Genomic DNA, 19,947 nt, shown 5'->3' on the forward strand with positions numbered 1-19,947 from the left:
GAAATTGTTTTCATCACATTTTTATTACCTGGACACTGGATAAAGGACCACTCATAGTTCTTTTCTTTAGGACAAAGACTGGTGTCAAGAAGCATCTCATTACTGTGCATTCCAACAAGCTTCATTGGTCCCCGTGAAGATCCTTCAATGCAGTGTCCCCTTCCTGTATTGCTAGGATCATTGCACCAGCCACATCCAGGCTGTTCCAAACATTGTCCACAGGTTCTCAATCCAGAACAATTTTGAGCTGCATGTGGAACATTAACAAATATGTTATATGACTTTATATTCAAATAGAATTGTAAGCTAATGGAAAAAATTAATATGATCTGAAAAAATACAGTAAAAGGTTGTCAATATAAACATTTCTTAATATTACCTAAGAAATAGCAATTACTTAAGGCAAATAAAACATACAGGATGAACAAAGAGGAGATAAAGGGACTGACTTGAGGGTGAGAAAAGGTGTAGTAACCATGACGTGGACAAAAATGAAGTGAACACTTAAAGACTCCTGAGAACTCTGCCAGTATTAGGACCTTTTGGGAGCTGATCCAGGGGCCTACAGACCACATTTACCACAGTCTGTGATGTAGAGCCGTGTGAGCTGTTCTTGTGGTGCCTAGTGAGGGCCTTCAAGGAAAACCTCTGCATCTGCCTTGAACGTCCAATGAAGTGATGCCCATTCGTTGAGATGGCTGAGCCCCATTTGGACTGCCTCTCATTGATGGCGCTCTTCCCAAGGGTCGAAGATACTAGCATTTGGCTATCATGTGACAAATAAACTCAATCTCACCCAAAAAGCCAAACTGAATGGGAACACGGGGACTGGATACTCTGCCTCAGCCAGGCAACCAGCAGCACAGGCTCTGACTTTCAGGGCTGCAGAGTAACATTCCCAGACTCACTCACTGAAGCTCAGTCTTTTTTGTTTAACTGATGTACAACCTATGAGTCTCAACAAAGCCTATGAACACTGTGATGCCTTTTCCAAGGATGAATAGATTATAGTCTGCTATCGCATTCACAATAGTTGCTATGTGATGTTTTCAATTTTTAATTCACAATCAGAGTATCCTATATTGGACTGAGACTTTCTTTAATTACTTTTGCTGATGTCTTTCTAGAAAAGGCACGCTTCGTCTTGGGAATTGTTTGTCGACAGAAGATATCAACATAGGTATAAGACTCCATGAATGATGTTTTCTAGTCACATGCTAGAAAAACCTTAAAAGGAGGAAAAAGTGGTAGATTTCTGACAGACTCAATTTCATTGTTGTGGTGGTAATGACTTAATTGCCATTCAATACTTTAATATTACTGGAAATAAAAATGTTTTTCATATTGCTGCAAACAAGTACACAAGCTTCTCAGTGAACATCAGGAACTCAATATAGTGGACTGTGAGGCTGCGAGGAGATAACAGAACATGGATTAAAGTATCCAGCAATTACAATATGATTTATTGTTATGAATTTTTTGCATGCTGAGCATTTCAGAGACTGGATATAAGAAGGTAGAAAATAAGTACCATCTCCTATATTTCCTCAATAGCAAATTTTAAAAGGAAGAATATTCTTTGAGTCATTGAAGACAAGAGAATGTTAACCCTGAAGATAAACAATTGATTGACAAGAACATACTTCCTTTTGAAATTTATGTTTTTTCAGAAGTACAGTGTTAAATGACTCATCATTTACCCTCAATAACTGAACATTTCACATATTACCATACCCTTCTTTAGCTTTCTTGCTTTGAAATATTTTTCTTATATGTATTATAGTAGCTAGCCCACAGTATTGTTGACTAGGCTATTTTAATTACATTCAAAAATAGATTGGGTTGCTATGAAATCAATGGGAAATAATGGAAAATATCAAATTAGGTAAGTTATCTTGAAATTCCAATTATTTACTATCATCTGATGAATTGAAGTAAATCTTTACTATGTCTCACCCAGAATAAATCTAATTTTATATTTACAGCCTATAGATATCTCCTAGGAAAGTATATTTTATTTTAGGACTATCTTTTAAGGAAAGATAACCAATAAAATGTCTTGAAAGAGCAGTACATACAAGTTAAATCTAAACTATTCTCAAAGACAACATTCCTGTTAATGCTTTTCAAACAGCTGGGGAAATCTTAAACGAAAGAATCTGGGGATTCTTGCATTGACTAAACGACAAACTATTAATCTTTTAGTTTTGTTTATCTATTCGATTTCAGGCTTTAATAACAAGTTACAAAATGTCATGTTAAGAGCAACATTCTATTCTCAGATTTTATTTTAGATATGAAACTAGTACATACGGGAATGTTTTTGTTTTTGCTCAAGAAAGGAGAGCAACATGCATTGCTGAAAGATTAACAGAAAATTCATTCATTGGTATTTAATGGTGGCTCAAAAACTGACAGACTCTAATGATGTTTCTTTTTCTTACAGAAAACAGTAATACAGAAAAGACTTTTGTAGGGTGTACTATTTTTCCTAAGTTATTGATAGTATAGAGACTATGTATGAACTATAAGTAACTAGAGCAATCATTTCTATTTGATTTTATTTATTTTTGGCTTTTTGAAATATTATAAAATATTCAATATGGTTTTTGAAGTGTGTAAGAATTTGAAATATCAATCTGTAAGAAATTATGTCATCAAGTGATTACTGGAGACTTCCAGTTTCCAGTCCGGCACACAAGGAGCTTGGAAGTCACCACACCAGCCTCAAAAAAAGTAAAAAGCATCACAAACTGAAAAATCAACAATTCTTCTTAGATCGATCAGAGAACTGAGGTCACAAGGCAAACCACAGCCCCGAAAATTGGAGAGACAGACAGGAGGATACAGAAAAATCACAATTTACCAAAGCAGAAACCTCTGTGGGAAACAGTGCTAGGGTAAGAAAACCTGACTGTAACTGCCAAATTGCTGGAGGCTCAGTGTGGACAACTCTTGAGAGTCAAAAATCTCTGGGGGGAGCCAGTCACAGGGAACCCCCACACTTTTGTGAGTTTTATCTCCAGGAGCTCTGCCAGGTCCTCACAGTGAATATCAAAGACAAACTACCTTGTGCTCCAGCGGGAGAGGGGAAAAGGAACTATTTTGAAATATGCCAGAGCATTCTTTTCTTCTTAACAAGACCTGGAAAAACTATTTAAGAGAGCCTAAACTGCTGGTGGTTTATCAGAGCCTAACTGACCTCATTAAAGGGAAATACCCAACTCCAGCCCTCTCTCCCCTTCCACATGGGGGAAGAGAAATACACAACTCCAGCTCCCTCCAGCCATCCCGTACCACCTAAGAGAGGACAAAGACTGAGAAGCAGTGGTGAAGTTCACAGTACAGGGTACAGAGCCACCAGAAGACTGAAACCTAGTCACAGAGCTGTAGAATACTTGCCCTCTCCCCTCACCCCACCTCTACATCAGTAAAGGCCTATTCACAGCAGTTTCTTTAACCCATACATCATATCTGGCTACCAAGAAAAAGTTACAAGGCATACCAAAAGGTAAAAAACACAACTGAAGAGGCAGAGCAAGCATCAGACCAGATATGGCAGAATGTTGGAAGTGTTAGACCAGGAATTTAAAACAACTATGGTTAATACGCTAAGGGCTCTAATGGATAAATTTGACAGCATGCAGGAACAGACAGTCAATGTAATCAAAACTATAAAACACCTATAAGAAAACATATAAGAAAATCTAGATGGCAAGTATGAAAAGATACTCCATATCATATGTCATTGATACGCAACTGAAAAAAAAACAACAGTGAGATACTACTATGCACCTATTAGAACAGCCAAAGTCCAGAACACTGACAACAACAACTCCTGGCGAGTATGTGGATTGTGAAGCAACAGGGACTCTCATTCACTGCTGGTGGAAATACAAAATACAGCCACTTTGAAAGACAGTTTGATGGTTTCTTACAAATGTAAACATACTTTTAACATATGATCCAGCAAACACACTCCTTGGTATTTATCTAAATGAACTGAAAATTTATGTTCACACAAAAACCTACACATGGATATTTATAGCAGCTTTATTCATAACTGCCAAAACTTGGAAGCAATGAAGATGTCCTTTAGTAGGTGAGTAGACAAACTGAGGTACATCCAGACAATGGAATATTATTCAGCTTGACAAATAAACAAGCTATCAAGCCATGAAAGGACATGGAGGAAACAAATACATATTACTAAGTGAAGAAGTCAATCTGAAAAGGTTACATACTGTATGATCCCAACTATATGACACTCTGGAAAAGGCAAAACTACGGAATCAGTAAAAAGATTAGTGATTGACAGGAGTTAAGGAGTAAGGGAGGGAAAAATAGGCAGAACACAAAGGATTTCTAGGGCAATGAAAGTACTTTGTATCCATGATGATAGATGTAGGCCATTATACACCTGTCTAACCCCACAGAATGGACCACACCAAGAGGAAACTCTAACGTAAACTATGGACTTTGGGCAATAATGATGTACCAGAGTAGGTTCATAAATTATAACAAATGCACCACTCAGTGAGAGATGTTGATAGTGGGGGATGTGCGTGTGTGGGAGCAGAGGATATATGAGAAATCTCTGTACCTTCCTTTCAATGTTGCTGTGAACCTATGGCTCTAAAAATTAAAGTTCAATTAATTAAAAAAAAAAGATTACCTTCCCTAACTGCTAAGAAAAAAAATGCTTAAGTTGAGTATGTACATAATCTGTAAAATACTGAAAGAAATGTAGATTTGTGAGATGTATACTATATTCTCACGTTTTTTATTATTCCATTTTCACTATATTAATTTAATTGCATTTTTTTAACTTTTATATATTAAGAACTAAATCTTCTATTATTGCTTTAAATAATCCCCTTGGAATTCATTTTCACAGAGTATCTAACTACTTAAAATATATCAATTATTAATAATTCCAGTTATTAACAAAGCTTTCTTAAAAATCGTTAGGCAAAGTTTATATTAAAATATACTTTCCTTCAACTTGTGAATTTTAAGCAAATAAAAATAAAAAACCATAACAAAGGATAAATATCTGAATCTTAGAAAACAAAAAGATGGAAAGTACAAGTGAATTTAAGAGATACATCTAGAAATCCAAACAACTATTTTAAGATTTCCAAAAAGAGTAAATAGAAGAAAACAAATAATCTAAGACATGTAGGAACATTTTTAGCAGATAAAAAAAGAAACTACTCCTCAGATTGAAAAGATTCAGACTGAAAAATCCACATCAATTACTAGAAAACTGAATTGAAACAAACTGCAAAATTTTTAAATCCACAGATAGAAAAATTTTAAAAGCTCTCAAAGAAAGGGGAAAAGAAAGATGTCCCACAAAGGAATGAAAATTAAATTGGCATGAGAATTCTCATCCACAACACCGATTGCTACAAGTTCTGAGGAAAGAATTACTTAGAACGCCACATTCTAGCCATTTTATCATTCAAGTGAACATGAAAAATACACTTTAAGACAGGCAAAGACTGAAAAAGTTTACTAGCGACAAATTTATTTGCAAAGAAGTACTAAAGTCTATTCTCCAAAAGATGAATAAAAGAAGGAATGGAATACAAGAAAGATTTGTGAGCAGAGAAGACAACTTAGACATAACTCTAAATAATTTTTAAAGTTCTTACGAGTATAAGAGCTTGGAAATTTTCCAAGCTCCTTTTCCCCTACCTTTTGGCTTTTTTTATTGTGAAATATAACACACCTACAGAGAAGTACACAAAGAAAAATGTGAGATTAACAAATTATTGTAAATAAATACTCTGTTCCTGTACCCAGTCTAGAAGGGCAACATTGCCTCCCTTGTACCATTTTCCCAATCAGCGCCCCTAATCTTTTACCAGCAGTATCCACTGACGTTTATAATAACTTTTTGCCTTACTCTATAGTTTTATCACCTAATTATTCATTCTTAAACAATATAGTGTAGTTTTGTCTACTTTTGAACTTATCTGAAACGGAGTCAGAGTATGTAATCATTTGTGTCTGGCTTCTTTCACTGAACATTAACGTTTGTGGAGAGACAAACACGACTCTGCAGGCAGGAGAGGCTAAGTACTGTCTCAGTCCCCTACAAACCTCCAGCACCGGGATTGCTCTCCTCCAGGCAGCTGGCTCCCAGTTATAAGGTATTTTAGGTGCTAGTAAGACCATTTTATGTTGACAACAACCCAGTACCACACACTTGATCACGTACCTCCCCATTCCTTATCACAGTTCCTAAAAACGGATAGCAACAGGGAACTAAACCCATAATATATCCAGCAGTGCCATCTCAGGAACACCTCTCCACTTGATGCCAGAAGCCTGGGGGAACAACTGTACACAACAGCCTCAGCCTGGAAGTTCTGGCCTGCACTATGGCACTTACCGTCTTGTCTCAGCTCTTCATGCAACAGCGATGCCCAATATGGAGCAAATATGGATTTGGGTGGTGCCTAGAGATATGGGGGCATACCCCTTGGGAGTGATGGAAATCTGGAAAAACCAGTGAGTCTCCACCTGCATTTTCTTAAGCAGCTGGCTACCTCTAAATGAGAAAGTCACTCCTTCGAGAAAGAAGGGCTAATAACTGAGTGACGATGTGGTCTGAGGGCCACTGGATCCCAGAAGCAAGCCTTAAACAGTAGATTCATCACCAAAAGGGATCTCAGAATTATGAAGCTGCTGATTGCTAACTGTAACAGCCTACCTCTTAGAGGAAAAACAAGAGAGCTCAGAAGAAGGATGGAAAGAGGAGTGGATGGACAGACGATGCATGTTGCTGTTGGGATAGTTATCTGTATTTCATCACAGTCATGTTGCCAGTGGCTCCTCGTATGGAAGGAATGCAAGGAAGCCAATGAGCTAATAAGAATGTCCAGAAGGTACTTAAGAAAGTTACAAGAACAAGCTGCTTTATGACCCACACTCCTAGGAAACCTGCAAGTAGCTGCTTCCAGGAGGGAGAGGAACAGAGGGAAACCAGTGGACTAATACAAAACCTGGAATGGATCTACAAGGGTTGCAAAGATGGGTGGGATAAGAGAAGAGATAATAGTGTCTAATTTAGAGCAATTGTTAGGAGAAAGGAACTAGAATTGGGATGAGAAGATCCTCTGGGCAGGATTCCTTTGTAAAGACTGAAACTATTCCCTATCCCATTGAATACCGTTCAACTACGACACGTGCCCGAGATTCATCAATGGACCTCAAGTGGCTGATATTTTATTTCCTTTGACCACGCTGTAGCTACAGTTCCTTTGGCCTGGCACATGTTAATTGGATTCACTCACTGGAAACCCTGGAAACCTTATTATAGGTAAAAGTATTAGGAGAGAAACAAAACAAGGATTCCTGGTCCTTCTGTCCTCGTGAGCTTTTTCAGGAACTGGGAAGTGGGGGAACTAAAAAGGAACAAGATGTACCTCTCACTTTATCTATGTTTATTTGGATTTAGCAAGTGAATGGATGTTTTGCTTTGTTCAAAGAAAGGATTTCTGAATGGAAATCAATGTGGACTCCAACTTTATCTAAGGTGATTCTGCAGCTAACTGTGGTTGTGGAATGGTGACTCCTGGGCCCCTGAAGAGCATATTATTCCCCTAAAAAGGACAGAAGGACTGAATCAATCACAGGAGGAAGAGACTCCAATTAGTGGGACATGAATGAATGCATTCAACATTCAGAGGCAGGTAGTGTGGCAGTGGAAGTAAATAATCCCTTCTACCTTATTACAAATCTGAACAGACCAATTAATTCATATCCCTGATGGAAAGGCACCTTTTTGATGAGCCTCAGCATCAGAGGGTGGACTGCGGAAAAATAAACCACGTTTTCTGCTAACAAGGAGCTAGGTGAGACCAGTAGCTTCTACATTCTCCCAAGAAAAAGGAGCTGCACGTGGTCTCAAATTCCTACAAGGACACCACGTGCTATCAGTAGTAGTATGCAACTCCCCTGGCAGTGGCATCCTGAAGCAATTTGTCTTTGCAAGAAAGGCCACTCTCATAACCACACAGCACCCTGTATCACAGACTCCGTCAGGGGCATCCTTATCATACAGTCCTTATAAAACATGAAACCAGCAAGGGGCAGGATCTTCTCCTGAAGCACAACCCACTGCAAGTCCAGAACTGCCCTGCTGATAGGACTCTGCATGTGATGCTGAGATTGTGTTTCCTGTATTTGTAGCAGAAATACCACCACTGAAACATATCCTTGCGAAAAAATGCTTAACTTCAATCTAACTATGAGGAAATAATCACACAAATCCAAATTGGGGAACCTTCAAAACAAGTGGTGTATATTCTTTAAAATTATAGTCATGTAAGATAAAGAAGACATGAGAACTGTGCTAGATTAAAGGACACTAAAGAAGCACAGGAGAGCAATCTGTGATCCTTGAAGTGAGCACTTTCAAGAAGTGTTATGCTGTTTGCAACATACACTCAGAGTTGGGGCGAGCACAGATGTGGCAAAATGTTAATATGTAGGGTATGATACTTAGAATTCAAAATGAGGGTACAAGATAAATCAAGGGCTTATAGCATTAATAAGTTTTAAAACTAGCTACGACAATATTTTTTCTCATTTCTTAAAAACTTCCTCAAATGTTTAATTCCTCTTTCCATCACAGAAAAGAGATTTGTGTTGCCGTTAAATGAAAAGTCACTCTAGATAAACACTTACGAGAGCAGGTGGCAGTTTGCCACTCCAGACACTGTCCATACGGAAAAGAGATGATATAAGCATTAGAGTCAACACAGCGTTTCGTGCTGCTGCACCACATACACTCCATGCCGTTGCTTGTACAGTTGGAACACGACGTCCTTAGAGAACACGGCTTTTTGCATGGCCTTGCATTTTGATTTGGACTAACTAGAATAAATCAACAAATATAATTATTTTATTTGTTAACTGTACTTTAACAGAAGTATATGAGTTTCATTTGTTTTGCTGTTGAGGGAATGTTTCAATTAAGCCAAGGGTGGGATAAAAATTATAGCAAAATTAAATAAGGTAAATGAAAATGAAGATAACGTCAATATTTTTTAAATTTATTATCAAATTTGAAAATTATAATTCCTTGGGAATTTTAAATCCCTTATAAAGTACATAAAGTTGTATCATTTAAAAATTATAAACAGAAATGAAATACATAACCTAATTTTTCTATCTACTTACTGGCTTGATACTAGATACACTATCATTATTTACCTTCCTAACTACAATCTTTTCCATAAACATCCCACACCTTATCAAAGCAAATGTCCTGTCAGTGAACATGTCTCTGATATAAACAATAAAAAGAAAAAATTTACTATAAGATATTTACATAAAACATAATATTTATCGCACCTTTTAAGGGTGACTATCATTTTAAAAAAATGCTGGCAAGCATTTGGAGAAATTGAAACCCTTGTAAGTTATAAAATGGTGCAGCTTCTATGGCAAAAGTACGGCAATTTCTCAAAAAATTAAACATAGAATTACCATATGATATAGCAATTCCACTTCTGACTATATACCCAAAATGCATAAAAGCAGAAACTGCAAAAGATATTTGTACAGTATCATAGTGAGATGGTGCAAGTTACTTCAGTCCCATGGACTATTCTGGAGGGAGCGATGGAAAGAGGGGTTGAAATATAATATTTTTTAAAAATATAAGTTTACTGGACTACTTACCTACAGGTTTTTCACAGACAAGGCCATCAGCCATGGATGTACAAGGATTAGCTTTTAAGCCTGCCACTGCAGCCCTTTCTAGATACGCACAGAACCCAGAGTCGTTTGGTTCACCCGGAAGCCACTGTAGTGTTGTGTTTGTAAAAGGAGACATGTCTTCCCATCCCCAGTAGGAGATGTTGATCTTGCGCAAGCCTACCCAAGGTGATACTTTCTGTAAACAGTGGAAAAGGAGCATTAAAAAAGTTAGATGTAAAAATACCGTCATATCCCTTAGCAAATAGTTCATATCATTAAAAATTACATTTGAAAATATATAGAACTGCCTTTGTAAATGATGTCTAGTACCAAAGATAATTAACAATTCCAGCACATTTTAGAGAATGATGTAGAATAGAGCACTATTTTTTAAACATAGATTTTGTGTTTAGCTACATGATTGGAGTCAGTATTGAGCCCTGCGAACCTCAGTTTCCTCTTCTATAAAATGGAGACATAAATGTCTCATATAAATACCTACCTTATGATGTAAGACCCTTAAACACTTAACATACTGCTGCTGCTGCTGTTACTGCTACTACTGCTCCCAGTGTGATCAGTTATGGGGGTAAGAACCTACAGCTAAATTCCTGCACATGCACTGTGAGAAAACAGAAAATGAAATCAACTAGCAGTATATAGAGGCTGAGTGAAGACTTTGTAACAGGTTTACAAAAGGACTAAGAAGAATAACCGCCTCTCTCCTAGTTCAGACTTCTACTAGCATATTAGGACTTCCATGCAATTTTAGACAAAATTATGTCATCTACTTTCATTATTAAAGAGACCAAAAAAGCTGATAAAATCTCTGACTCTTGTGCCTAAAATTTAACCAGCAGAGGTTGACGAATGCCACAAAACTGAATATTCTTAGTGCACGAATATTTCCAAAATAACTTGAAAATAAAATATATTTTATACTTATATACCTTATTTTAATGATTACTCAATTTTAAAATGTTATTCTTATGATACTCAAAAAATAAGAGAGATACTCTTAGTCCAAGTTACTCTCTCTACAAAATTCTATTAGATTATGAACACCTCTACCTTTTTCTTTTCTTGTTTCTGCTTTAGAGTTATGCAAATTTTTTTCAGATTTTATTCTCTGATTTTTTTCTAGCTTTCTTGAGGTACAATTGACAAAAATTGTGTATATTCAAGGTGAACAATGCAATGTTTTGGTATACCTATACATCGTGAAATGATTACCACAATCAAGCTAACTAATATACCCATCACCTCATATAGTTACCTTTTTTTGTGGTGAGAACATTTAAGATCTAGTCTCAATAAATTTCAAGTATATAATAGAATATTATTAACAATAGTAACCATGCTGTACATTAGATCTCCAGAACTTATTTATCCTGCATAACTGAAACTTTGTACCTTTGACCTGCATCTCCACATTTCCATCACTCACCCCCCAGGCCCTGGCAACCGCCATTATACTATCTACTTTTATGAGTTCGACTTTTTTAGATTCCACATACAAGTGAGATGATACAGTATTTGTCTTTCTGTGTCTGGCTTATTTCACTTAGCATGTCCTCCCGGTTCACCCATGTTACAAATGGCAGGATTTCCTGACTTTTTCAGGTGGAGTAATATTCCATTATACATCACTTTTCATTTTCTCTTTCCATTCATCCATTGATGGACAATTAGGTTGTTTCCATACCTTGGCTATTATGAGTAATTCTGCAATGTGCATAAGAACACAGATATTTCTTTGAGAAACTGTTTACATTTCCTTAGGATATACGGCCAGGTATGGGATTGCTGAATCATATGGTAGTTCTAGTTTTAATTTTTTGAGGAACTTCCATACTGTTTTCCAAATTGATTATACCAATTTACATTCCCATCAACAGTATACAAGGGTTCCTTTTTCTCCACATCTTTAACAACACTCATCTCTTGTCTTTTTGATAATAGCCATTCTGACAAGTGTCAGGTATATCAATTTGGTTTTGATTTGTATTTCCCTGACATTTAGTGATATTGAGTTTTTTATCATATACCTTTTGGCCGTTTGTATGTCTTCGTTGGAAAAACGTCTATTCATGTCCTTTGCCCATTTTTTAACTGGGTTATTTTTTCTATTGAGTTGTTTGAGTTTCTTATATATTCTGGACATTAATTCCATATTAGAAGTATGGTTTACAAACATTTTCTCCCTCTTCATAGGTTGTCTCTTTACTCTGCTGATTGTTTCCTTTGCCGTGTAGAAGCTTATTAGTTTGATGCAATCCTATTTGTCTATCTTTGTTCTTGTTACCTGTGCTTTTGGGGTCATATTCAAAACAGCATTGTCCTGACCAATGTCAAAAAGCTTTTTCCCCATGTCTTCTTCTAGTAGTTTTAGAGTTTCGGGTCTTATGTTTAAGTCTTTAATCCATTTGAGATTTTCGCCTACGGTGTGAGATAAGGGTCCATTTTCACTCTTCTGCATGAGGATATCCAGTTTTCCCAGCATCATTTACTGAAGAGACTGTCCTTTCCCCATTGTATGTTCTTGGCACATCTGTTGATGATTAATTGATCACAGATGCATGGATTTATTTCTGGGCTCTGTTATAATGTGTCTTGGTGAAGATCTCTGTAAGTTTAATCAGTTGAGATTCCATGAGTTTCATGAGTCTGGATGTTCATTTCCCTCTTCAGATTTGGGGAGTTTCTTATCATTATTTCTTTAAATAAGCTTTCTGCCCCCTTCTCCTTCTCTGCTGTTCTGGGACTCTTATAATGTGTATACGGATTCACTTGATGGTCTATTCTAAGTCCCATAGGCTTTCTTCACTCTTTTTCATTCTTTTTTTTTTCCCCTCTCTCTGGGTAATTTCAAATGACTTGCCTTTGAGCTTGCTAATTCTTTTTTCTGCTTGATAGAGTCTGCTGTTGAAGCTCTGTATGAAATTTTTCAGTTAAGTCATTGTGTTCTTCAGCTCCATAATTTCTGTTTCTTTTTTATGGTTTCTATCATTTTGTTGAACTTCTCATTTTGTTCATGTATTGTTTTCCTAATATCATTCACCCATCTATCTGTGTTCCTTGTAACTCTAAGCCTCTTTTAGATGGTTATTTTGAATTCTTTGTCAGGCAGTTTGTAGATCTCTGTTTCCTTAAGGTTGGTTACTGGTGCTTTGTTTTGTTCCTTTGGTAGTATAATGTTTCCCCAATGTTTTGTGATCCCTATGGCTTCACATAGGTGTCTGTGCATTTGAGGAAGTAATCACTTCTTCCAGTCTTTATAAACTGGCTTCAGTAAGAAAAGCTCTTCACCAGTCAGCCCATCCAGAGATTCTGGTGGACTGTCTGCTAGAGTCCAAGGACAGGCTTACTGCTGGAGTGCTTGGGTGGGCTGGCCTGGTGGCTAGGTCAGTGGATGAACAAGCCTAGATCCTGGGCCCACAGAGGCAAGCCTGCAGCCTAGGTGCACTGGAGTGGGTCTGGAGCTTTGGTCCTCATGAGCAGGCCAGGTGCCAGGGTCCATGGGGGTGGACCTGGAATCTAAGTCTGTAGGTATAGGCCTGGATCCTGGGTCCATGGGGGCTGGCCTGGCACAAAGAGTCACTGGGGTAGGCCTGGTTACTGAGTCTATGATGGCAGATCTGCAGCCTGGGTCCACAGAGGCCTGTATGGAGCCTGGATCTGTGGGGGCCAGTCTGAAGGAAACATGGGAGGGCTAGCCTGACACTGGATGGGTCTTAGGCCTAAGTCCATGGGGGTCAGCCTGGTGCTTTGGGAGAGCCTGGCACCTGGGCTCATGGGTATGGGCCTGGTCCTGAGTCTGCAGGGGTTAGCCTGATGCCAGGCTTCAGTGGGGCAGGCCTGGTGCCTAGATCCATGAGGATAAGCCTGATCCTCAGCTGGCAGAGGATGGCCTGGAGGCTGAGTCCCTGGGGGTGGGCCTAGTACCTGGGACTATAGGGGTGGGTCCTGAAGGTTGGGTCCTCAGGGCAGGGCCTAAAGCCTGAGTCTGTACAATGGGCCTTATCCTGGGTCTGCAGGGATCAGCCCAGTGCTGTGGTCTATTGGGGAAAGCCTGGACCCTAGGTCTGCTGGAGCCTATGGCCACAGGCAGGCTGGCCTGGAGGCTGGGTCCACAAGTGCCAGCCTGGAGCCTGAGGCCATGAAGCCAGTCTGGCATTGAAGTGTGCCTGGTGTCTGGGTCTGCAAGAACCAGCCAGGCACCAGGGGTCATTAGAAGAGGCCTGGAGCTGGGGTCCTCAGCAAAGTTGGGTGCTCACTTCACTCTTCTTCCTCTTTGCAGAGGGTCTCTCTCACCACGCTTCACTGCCCTGCACAGGCTTGGGGGCGGGATGATACAGGTAATGTGAAATTGTCTTTCTATCCTCTTCAATGAGCCTTTTCTTATTTCTGTGCTCCCAGATGCTGTAATCTCTTACCTGGATTCCTTAGCTCCTGTGAAGGTACTTCGGTATATGGATGGTTGTTCAAATCAGTGTTTCTATGAAGGGACAAGCACTGGAAACTTCCATTCTGTCATCTTGCTGACATTATTCCTAAACACTTCTACCTTAATATACATGATAATATATTTATTTTCTAAGTTACTAAGTTAATGCTATTTTATTATAATGTGAGGAGGTTTCAAGACTCCACATCATCCTTTTTACATTGTGGACTGTCAGCATAGAGAAAAATATGTCTCTCCATCTGATTCTGAATCTTTAAAAATAACATATATATATATATTTTTTTCAGCATTTATTCTAAATATTTGTACAAATGGTCCTGGAGAGCTTATAACTATAAAGCTATAAATGTGTAAAGTATAGAAATATAACAAATTTTACATAATAAACACTCAAATATTTCTTAGATAAAATTAAAATATCTGACGATGCTCACTATGATCACCTAGTAGAGTACTGTATACATAGTAGGTAAGTTTTGCTGAACAAAGTTCATGAGAACAGAGATGATTATTTTCCATTATCCAACTCCTGAGATAGAAATAGCATTTAATAAACAATGTTTCTAATTATAAAAATACACATGTTGCTTCACCTTGTGATCATCATATATTTCGTACATTATTCTGAAAGATATTTTGATAACAGAAAAGCTATAACATTTTTACAGTTCTTGATAATGACAGCAGGAGTCAATCCAACATAGATATTTCAGATTAATGAGTGTGCTTCACATTACAACAACTCTGCCTATATTTCCAAACACTATCTATAGTAAAGACAAGTCATTTAAAATGAAATATTACTTCCTAGTTCATCATGATAAGAATCTTAGAGGAAGAGTAGAGGAACAGAAAAATGAAGCAGTTGATAAAACATTTAAAGTAACAATTACCCAGTAAATGAACTGGACAGGCAGCTGAAAATGAAAGACAAATGATCGTATTATGAAAATTTACCACATCACACCATAAATCATTGAAAGATTTCCTTAGCCATTTCCAATAAGCAAATGATTATTTGACCCAGGATATCTCTTTAAAGGGCACGAATTTGTTGCTCTTTATTTGCTGAGGAAGAGTTATCTTAAATTTATACAGCTGCAATGACTTAGGATATAATTCATTTTCTATAAAGATAGGCTTAATGGAATGTCGCCTTGCAGAAGTTTCCACCTTTGAAATTTTGATAAAGCTCAGCTTCTAATGAAACAAAACATTCTTAATTTACGTGGCACGCTAGTCCACAAACTACCAAATCGAAGTTCATCACACATCCAAAATAATTGTTACTCCAATCTTTATGATTTATAATAATAAAGAAGAAAAAAAGAGCAAGTAACACAAGAAAATCTTGAAATATGCAACTTCTAAAATAACACATTTCAAGGTTATAGTCTAAGAGCTAAAAATAATATATTTTTAAAAAGGAAAAAAGCAATGGAGCTCTAACGCCAAATACTAGTACTTTCAAAAATTCAAAGAATGTGGACCTACCAAAAATAAGCTCTTTATATGTGATACATATTCAGTAAAATTTATTTTCAAATGTTCTTTGGTAACTGTCCCTCAAGTTTGTAATCTAAAAAATGGAGTTCCTGGTAGCAGAAGAATATAAACAGATCTTAAGTTACATTGTACGCTCCACATGATTAAAAATAAAACTTTACAAATAGACCTTCTCACATTTTTCTAAAATATTGAAAAAATCAAGAGATCTCTACGTGACACCACATACATCTTATCCTCCAGTCACAAAGCTGGTAGCTCTCAAACAAGACAAATTAAGAGAAAAAACATAGGTGCTCCCATGGCCTCCTTACAAGTATCTTTTTGTACTGGCCAACTCAAAGTCCTGCAAAAGGGAGCTGGGTATTTCTCTAGCAAACTCCTTAAGTCATCATTACTGGTTAGATATCTACTACTGGTTAGATATCGCCTTGCATGCATCTATTATTGTAGTTATCATACTTCAGTATAATTGTGTTTGTCTTGCTCTCTTTGAGAACAGTGCTTGTCTTCTGATCTCTACTCTCAGCAAGCAGTAGATTGCCAAGTACACCAAAGGTGCTCAATAAGAGTGTACTAAATGAAGGAATACCAGCCCATCTTTCACAGAAAAACAGCTACAGATCACACAAAAATGGTTTTACAGCTCAATTTTTCATAATAATTTAATTACCATAGTTTTTGTTTACCCTATCTATTAATATCAGGCATATAAATCTGTTTGACAGCCAGCAAGTATCATATTGGGATATCCACTTGAAAATTTTGAATATTTATAAAAACCAGGGATATAATTAATTTATCCATTTTATTAATGAGGAGGGAGGGCTTTGCCTCCACAGTTAGAAAGCGGCACTAGAAGTTAAATTATCTGTTATTGATACTCCTGAGAAATATACATGCTAACACTACCATAAATATTAGGTAGGCAGTAATAGTGAACTGAATGTCTCGACAAAAATTTCAAAAAAGAATGTGCTTAAAGTCCCTCTAATTTTTTAACATTTATATATTTTATGTCACTTTTTAAAAATCAGATGCACAGTCCCCCATTATTAGCAAAAAACAAAATCAGTAACATATGTTCATATTCTTTATCGCAAATCAGGAATCATCTTAAGAGATAAAAGGTCCTAGTACAACTTTCAGGGGTGGGGGGAGAAAGGCTTGTTATTCACCACAGAAAAATTAAAACACCAGTCTGGGGCAAATATTTTTCCAAAATCAATAATGATATTAACTATGCATCAAATAAATTCATTTGGTTACCTAAGAATTCATCCTCTAAATAATGACTCCTGGAAATAGTAGTAACAGCAATAGTAGAAACAGAGATACAAAAACAACCACCCTTCAAACCCGAACAATTATAATGATAATTACAGTAAACACTCAAAAATAAAATTTATCTATATTCTTTACAAGCAATATCCCATTTATGGTTCACAATAAACATGCAACATAGCTATGATTATTATCCTGATTACAGATGAGGAATGGAGAGCTGGGGAGGTTAACTTGCTATTAAGTTGTAGAGATGAGCAGTATCTCCAGATTTGCTGTCCATCATTTTGATACACTGTCCTCAAAGCTTCTTAAAAATCAGCTACATCAAGAAAACACTACTTAAGTGTTTCTACAGCAAGAATTGGTGATATTAGCTCTAAAAAGTTTTCAAGTCAAAATCACCTCCACCACACTATATAAAGTGGAGTTTTGGAGTATCAACAGACTACCTGTCCAAATAAAAGCCAAAACTGACAAATAAAGTCATTGAGGTTTGGCTGATATAGTTTTCAAGGTAATAGCTGAATTGTAGACACATCTCCATTATTTGCATGGAAATTGTGCCACTTTGTGCATTATTTACCAAAGGGTGTCTGTGCATATTTGTGTGTGTATATCTTAAACACTAGGTCAAATCTAGTACAAACCTCAGATTGACGGCATTTATCATTGTTTAGCCTTATCACTTACGTGATCTACATTGAGTTCTAATATTATTTTTGAAACAAAATACAAAAAAATATGCTATGATGCTATGGTAGTTTACATTATAGTATATTTCAAGTAAGTATATGAACTAAATAAGGTATTCAAAACCAGATTTAGTAAATTATTTCCAAATGTCTTGTACAATCTATTCTTCAGAGTTGACTACATTTTACCATCCCAGGAATAGAAAATAAATTCTGTAGATTTTTGAAGTCACAACTGTGAGTAATGCTGGGCAATATAAAAAATATGGTGTTGAATTTTTTAAATAAACTATGTTCAGGTGAACTATTTTTAAAAAAGGAAAAGAAATATTGTAAATTCCTTTAGAAATTTATTAGAAAATATTTTGATACAATTTTCAAAGAGATATTCAATTTCCTATGGAAATATTTTCCATAAAACAACTCTCTAGAAAATTGAAACTGTTTCCAACTGCTATATCTTCCAACATCTTCCACATACTTTAGAAATAGGTTTTAGTCCTGCTAACCTTTATTATATTATTTCAAGGAAATCTATACCTAGAAAAATAGCATAATTCAAAAACCCCACTCACATTACACACACACACATACACACACATGCAAATACAGCCAACGTGTTGGTCTTCTTTTTTAATTATAAGGGATGTCTTAAGTTACAAAGTAATTACATTTCAAACAAATTCTTAAATTATATGCACATGCATTTAAGTGTTTTTACTTATATGAAATGACTTCTTGGTAAGAAAATGCAGTGGCTTATTGTGCAAAACATAAAATGAGTAATTTAAAAAACCTTATTGCCAAAAACACATACAGAATGAGTCCTCTGACAGTTCACTTTTGATGTCAGTTCCACTTTTACTTTCAAGATTTAGTGAAAATAATGTATTAAAAAACAAAAAGAATGAATCATTGCCAAAAATTATAGGATTATCAACATATTTCCAAAATATAAACAAATAGAGTTGTTACCTGTTGCGTATACTTCTGTATTTCATCCAGAACAAATTCTACTTCTTTTGAGGTTGTTAATGAAGCAAGATTTCCACTAAGATTATAGCAATAAAGTTTTGCATTGTCATAGCTTTCTCTACTGGAATTGATTCTAAGACAAGCATCCCCAATATGATTCCATCCTTCTCCACAAAGATGAGCTAGTCAAAAAAAAATTATACCTTATTTTAGATTATCAAAAAGCGTGTGTATTTTTTAATTATTTCAGAATTCTGGATATAACTTCTACATCCGTTTAAACAATTTTTAACAATAAAACATTTAAATATATCAATATAATGTGCTACACAAAATTTGTCTAATAGTTTGGTGGAGAATGAGAACAGAAGAGCCTAATTTTTTCTTTAATTCTTAGACACAGGATAAGCTATGGCTCTATAACATAGGTTAAAATGTGTTGACTGTTTGATAGGTTTTTTGTATAAATCTAGTGTGTTGGCATATGGTATCAAAACAAGTAAAATCATTACTATATTTACATCCCTAGGTCCAATTTACATAATAAAAGATCACTTTAATAGAAAAATAACCAGCATATAACAAAAACAATTTCAAAGCTATTTCTACAAGTGTAGCTAATTATCCTCCAAATCTAATTTCCATAGCCCAGGTGTACTATTTTGATATAAGTTGGTTCTTTGATTCTTTAATTATAAGTGGGGAGAGAAGTCTCATTTCATTTATGTTTAGTAAAGAAGCCATAAGCTCTGCTTCCTAATGCTTACTTTTACACAGTTGTGCAGTTCTTTCTAAAGTGTAAATACACTATTCAGCAATATTGGTTTATCCTAAGAATCCAAATTAAATTTAAAACAGCGCCTATTTTCTAAAACACAGATTTATAAATACATTATAAAATCATGCTCTAGTGTGCACTAATTAACAAAGCAGTGTTTCATTAACAAACTGATGCATAAAATTTGACTACATTTAGTTTCTACATCACATTAAATATATCAGGGAACCTTGTCCTTTCGGCCTTAGATGCATTAGTGCAAACTTTACAGAATTATTCTAAAGCAGAAATTCTCAAACATTTTGGTCTTAAGACTCCTTTATCTCATAAAAATTACTGAAGGCCCCACAGATCTTTTTAATGCATTTTATATCTATTGCTTTTGACCATATTAAAAATTAAAACTGATCCTTTAAAATATATTTACTTATTCATTTAAAATTATAATGTAAAAATTCATTACAAACACACTCTTTCAGCTTCTGGGATGTCTTATCCCTTTATGCTATATACTGGCCAGA

General features: G+C 36.1%; 1 protein-coding gene across 4 annotated transcripts in view; it reads right to left on the minus strand.

Annotated features, from left to right (window-relative positions):
* ATRNL1 (attractin like 1) overlaps nucleotides 1–19,947 on the minus strand; it is a 747,612-nt gene that overhangs the window by 555,353 nt on the left and 172,312 nt on the right. For all 4 annotated transcript variants that reach the window (XM_070595739.1, XM_070595592.1, XM_070595677.1 and 1 more), the window contains exons 15-18: nucleotides 18,649–18,830; nucleotides 9,703–9,916; nucleotides 8,704–8,892; nucleotides 29–247 (exon numbers count right to left, since the gene is read on the minus strand). In XM_070595739.1, coding sequence (XP_070451840.1) covers nucleotides 29–247; nucleotides 8,704–8,892; nucleotides 9,703–9,916; nucleotides 18,649–18,830 — 804 coding nt within the window. The remainder of the gene's footprint in view (nucleotides 1–28; nucleotides 248–8,703; nucleotides 8,893–9,702; nucleotides 9,917–18,648; nucleotides 18,831–19,947) is intronic.

Source organism: Equus przewalskii, chromosome 1, assembly GCF_037783145.1.
Source record: "Equus przewalskii isolate Varuska chromosome 1, EquPr2, whole genome shotgun sequence".
Lineage (NCBI taxonomy): Eukaryota > Metazoa > Chordata > Mammalia > Perissodactyla > Equidae > Equus > Equus przewalskii.